This window comes from Erpetoichthys calabaricus, chromosome 2, assembly GCF_900747795.2.
Source record: "Erpetoichthys calabaricus chromosome 2, fErpCal1.3, whole genome shotgun sequence".
NCBI classification, from domain to species: domain Eukaryota; kingdom Metazoa; phylum Chordata; class Cladistia; order Polypteriformes; family Polypteridae; genus Erpetoichthys; species Erpetoichthys calabaricus.
The window spans coordinates 169,713,687-169,718,686 of NC_041395.2; the positions used below are offsets into that span (position 1 = coordinate 169,713,687).

At 36.3% G+C, this 5,000-nt stretch overlaps 2 protein-coding genes across 5 annotated transcripts in view; one reads left to right on the top strand and one right to left on the bottom strand.

The window, feature by feature from the left end:
- The window catches only part of gigyf2 (GRB10 interacting GYF protein 2), a 351,366-nt gene that overhangs the window by 140,027 nt on the left and 206,339 nt on the right, over window positions 1-5,000 (top strand). For all 4 annotated transcript variants that reach the window (XM_051923549.1, XM_051923550.1, XM_051923551.1 and 1 more), the window contains exon 7: window positions 191-231. In XM_051923549.1, the coding sequence (XP_051779509.1) occupies window positions 191-231 (41 nt within the window). The remainder of the gene's footprint in view (window positions 1-190; window positions 232-5,000) is intronic.
- kcnj13 (potassium inwardly rectifying channel subfamily J member 13) overlaps window positions 1,599-5,000 on the bottom strand; it is a 17,079-nt gene continuing 13,677 nt past the window's right edge. Inside the window, 2 exon segments of the mRNA XM_028794759.2 lie at window positions 1,599-2,224; window positions 2,226-2,470. Of these exon segments, the coding sequence (XP_028650592.1) occupies window positions 1,856-2,224; window positions 2,226-2,470 (614 nt within the window). The 3' untranslated portion in view covers window positions 1,599-1,855.

Sequence of the window (5,000 nt, forward strand, 5' to 3'; positions counted from 1 at the left end):
ATAGTTGGGAATCCTTGCAATACAGTAGCACTGGGATCTGTTTTTATAAATGCAGCCAGGTTCCTTATCTTCATATCATCTTCTCAGCATTTTTGCATTGAATTATTCAATATTGTAAGTACATGGCGTAATATAATGTGACTTCAGCAAAGAGCTAATTGAAAATGTATTTTTTCTCTTTTTTAAATAGAGGAGACCGGAGGTTTGAAAAACCGGGTCGAAAAGATCCAGGTGAGTGATATTATGATTATACCTCTGTTCATGCATTAAGTGCTCAAGTTTCATTTGAAATAGCGCAATCAGGTCCATTCATGGAATATCCAAAATGAATGTTTGATAATTGCTTCATTGTAAAATGGTGTTGATTTAAATTCTTATGTGCAGTGTTAGAAGTGTGATATGTTCTGTAAGTGAGTTCTGGTGGTTAGCAATAAATATCATCTTTTTTGAAGGCCTAACTCATTGGTATTCTTGCCAGAGGTTTTTGTTTGCACATTATATTACGCACTTAAATATTGCTCTCGTACATAAACTATGAATGAATAAAGGCATGGTCATGCTTGTATAGTTTACGTACCGTTTAATTTCAATGATGACTTTCTCCACCATTGACTTTTATCATTGTGGTTAGCCATTGTTTACAGACAGGATGGTGTAGTATAACATCGCTTCTGGATGATTTTATTTTAAGATATCATGTCAGAGTTATATATTCCTCTTTCAGTTACAAATATGTATGTTGTGGAGTGGTAAAAGACAAATCAAGAACCAAGAATTGTAAAGCACAACTAATACAGTTTAAGATTTTAAATTGTCAATTGTAAACAATAAAATCATAATCATTGCATAATAATCTAGTGGTAATCTGTGTATATGGTAAAAAGTATAAAGTGATTACTAAGAAGAGTCTTCACAAAGCCTCATTTTATTGTATACTCCTTTGTAAACTGAATATGTTCACACAAATATCTAAAGGGATATTTTTACTACAGAACAAATGCATTAAATATGTTACATTTTAAATATTTCCAGTAGCTGTCTCTACCTGTGATTCTTTAAATTCAAACTAGTAACACTGAACAAAAAGTGGATAATCAGACTCCTTTTTTTAATGTTAAAATTTTTAAATACAAATTGACTACATAATGAAAAAAAAAAACTTACGTTTCTGATTTAAAGAACAGATTTTACTCATTTCAGCTATTTTTTGTGATGGTTGTTGTGTATAAGGTATACAGCTTTGTAAATTTAAAATAATACCACAAATCTTAAATGTAGGCACTTGATTAAAGCATACAGAGAGGAGAATTCAGAGTAGCATGCTGTTTATTAGTTTCAAGAGGTTAGTATTTCTACATTCCATAGTCATTTTTCCAAATAATATACAATAGATATAAATTATAAGAACTCATTTTTAGTTCAACTTTAGTCTAATAGATCAGTGCCAGACATTTTAGTCTCTTTAGGAACACAGGCTTCCAGTCAGCAAGGTTTAATTTCTTTTCACCAAAACTGTGTAAATGTTGTAGTTATTAATCACCTTGATTTTTTAAATCTAATACATAAAGCAAACATGCTGCTGCAGTGATGTTTTTTGCAAGAGTCCATGTTTGTTAGAGGATTAGGGAAGTTAAACGGTTCATTCAGTTTTATCCTTTCAGTAGTATTTCTTTATTTTTGAGCCTCCTGCAGATTTTTCTCTCAGTCACAGCAAATTTTTTTATATAACTTCCATGAATTTTTATATTGCCAACAAAATAAAAATTCCAGGGGGTGAAGAAATCATCGCTGTGGTAATAAGATTGAGATTGATCTCTTGAATAACAGCTATAGCAGTCTTTTGTAAGGCAGAAGATTAAATATCCCTTAGTCTGTTCTCACCTACTGTTGAGGTTTCTGCGTGATCGCCATTTATCTGAGCAAAATCCTTGTCTCTGTCTTCTTTAAAAAATGTTGCACCCGGAAGAACTTTATTAAAGTTTCTCATGTTAACTCTGTAATTGCCATGAATGCCCAACTCAACAACAGATGCAAAATAATGATCCAGCTCTATCTCTGAGCGCACATAAGAGGTCCTCTTCTGGCATGATTCACCCGTTCCTTCCTGGACTGCAGTCAGGAAGACAACAAGTTCAAAGTGAGTCATGTTCCCCTCTCGTAGTGCTGGATAAAGTGGACTGTACTGGTTCAGTGGGTGGTAGAATGTCAGAGGGAAAGCAAAAAAAAGGGCACTCTTTTCTGCCCAGACGATCTAGGTGGAAGTCAACACTTGTTTGGTGAAGAGTTTGGTCTTCTCGTTCTTGATACAAGATGGCATTTACCCTAATGTCTGTTAGAGGACTTTCCCGTATATTGGTTGCTCTGAACATAAGGCAAGTTTCTCCTTCATGCTGTCCCACCACAGCAGATTGGCTAAATTTGATGGTTCCTGTTCGATTCTTTGGTCTAGCGATTTTAGCCACAAAAGCACCTGTGAACAGTATATGAAGTTAACTTATTAAAAGTTTTTTAATGAAAGACTATATTGCAAAAATGTGGACGTCTCATGCAGATAATCATATCCAAATTGTTACAAATAGTAAGTATTACATAAATAACCAAAGTAGCAGAATAACTCATGTTTAGTTAATAGAAAAATTATTACATGTCGGGTCCATATAAGGCAGGTAAACATGTGAATCCTGAAACAATATCTCTCCATCACCAATAAAATATATATAATAAAAACTGTCAGCGTGAATTCTCTGACATATATACATATACTAGGGTGCTCCGCCAACCCCTGGTGTTGTGAAATTACAAAGAGCGTGATGTATGAATGAGATATAGCATAGTGTGAAGGTGTAGATGACGCATATAGGAAGCAAATAAAGTTGTGCATGTCCAAAAACGGGCTCAGAGAGGTAGATGCTAACTTTGTGTATTGTTTGTCCTTGTGATTTGTTGATGGTCATGGCCAAGGTTGGTTTTAATGGGGAACTGTCGCCGTTTAAGAGTAAAAGGTAATTCCAGGTTAGAACTTGTAAGGTTAATTCTAGGAATCAGAACAGTATTGTTAGCATGTGATGTTATAAGAAGTTTTGTTTCAATAACATTGTGTGGCATGGTGTTGACGACTAAACGTGTAGCATTGCATAAACACTGTTTAGTGTTAAGGTTTCTTAATAGCATGATTATTGTTCCGTTTTTAAGGCTAAGATTGTGTTGTGTTAATCCGGCTGGGTTAATAGTGTTCAAATATTCTAAGGGGAAATTAAGATGGTCATTGTCGTCATCAGAGTCAACTTTGTCAGAGCTTAGAAAGAGCTGTGCAACTCCAGGAAGTAATGAAATGACCTGGTTACTAATGTGATCAACATTAATATTTTTTGGACATAATATAGTTTGTTGTGTTAAAAGGGGTAATTGGTGTAATGAGATTGCTGTTCCAAATATCTCCGTAACTCTTTTGAAAGCAATGCCAATTGTCTGCGTATTTTAAGGTGGACTGCAGAATAGCCGAGCGCATGGAATGTGGAACAATAGCTAAGCACTGTGTAAAATCTCCCCCTAATAAAAGTACCTTTGCTCCAAAGGGAATATTATTATTTATCAGCATTTGTAGAAGTTTATCAATGGTGTTGAGTAAGTGACTGGATGGCATTAGATGCAAAAGCAAATGAACTATTGTAGGATCTAATGCAGTTCATAAAGTTTTCACTTTCAGGTACTTCGTCAGTTAGAAGCTTTTGTAGATATGCAGGATATGAATGTAAAGGAGGCAGTCTAATTTGACCCTTTTGACAATAACGTGTAAATTCATTACTTGTATTGCTAGTTGTTTCTTCAGGGAAGTTAAGTGAATGATAATGATTGTAAATGACATTCAGTAATCCCAATGAATTTTCATGAATTGCATTTATTTATTTTGTCCCTTCGCTGCCGTTTTTGTATCTCTGAGACTCGAGGTGTTTCGTTTTGAACCCTTGCCTGTTTCGATGCAGCACTTTGAGACGCGTGCTGTATGCGTGTACGTTCATTGTGTCTGTCCATCTGCGCTCGTTTCTGTTAATGTGTTAGTTGAGCTTTGCGTTTTTGGAGCCGAGACATTTTTTCTTCCGGGGTTTCAGAAGCGCGTTGTATGCGCTGACGTGTATTGTTTTTTTTTCATGTGGGTTCGTGTGTTTGGTCCCGTCACTTGAGCCGTATCGTTTTTGTACCTGTGATCGTGAATTCATTACTTGTTTGTTCTGCAGCGTTAGATATATGGATAAGTAATAAGGAGGATCGCACTCACTGTTAATATGGAGCCTTTTCTGTGGTTAAACGGTTAATAGTGGATCAGTATAATGAGATCGACCTATGCTGCCTAATTTGAATGTGTTCAGATGACGTATGTTTAATACGGACGGTTCGTTTAGTAATGGGCAGGGTTGCCACCCGTCCTGTAAAATACGGAATCGTCCCGTATTTGAGAATGAAATTGCGCGTCCCGTTTTGAATCAATACGGGACGGGTTTTGTCCCGTATTTTTTTTATCATTTTTTTTAAAGCAGCGTCTCATGCAAATCATCTCACACGCATTTTATGAAGATGCCTCCTTTCCTACTTTTGATTGGGTAATACTTGATGTCATCGTTAGTTTGATTGGTCATTTTAACTGTCCAGTGAGGAGGGCGGATCTTTTAAGTAGAGTCTGCAAAGTGTTGGCACTGGGATGTGGCCCCCGCTGCAGTATGCGTCCCTTATTTTTTTGTATTAAAAGTGGTAACCCTAGTGGGGCTTTGTGTCTCATTTCTTATTTATGTTAGTGTGGTCGTGGGTCCGAATCCTCCTTTTTGTGTATGTTTCGTGTGCTATGTCCGTAGTCTGTCCCGTTTTGTGTCCAATGGGTTTGTATGGCGCTCGCGTCTGACCTCTTTTTTTTTTGTGTGTGTGTGTGTGCTAGGGGCGCATTGCCTCACTTTTTTATCTTTGTTAGTGGAGGGGGTGTTTGTTTGTAGTGGGTCTGAATCCTCTTC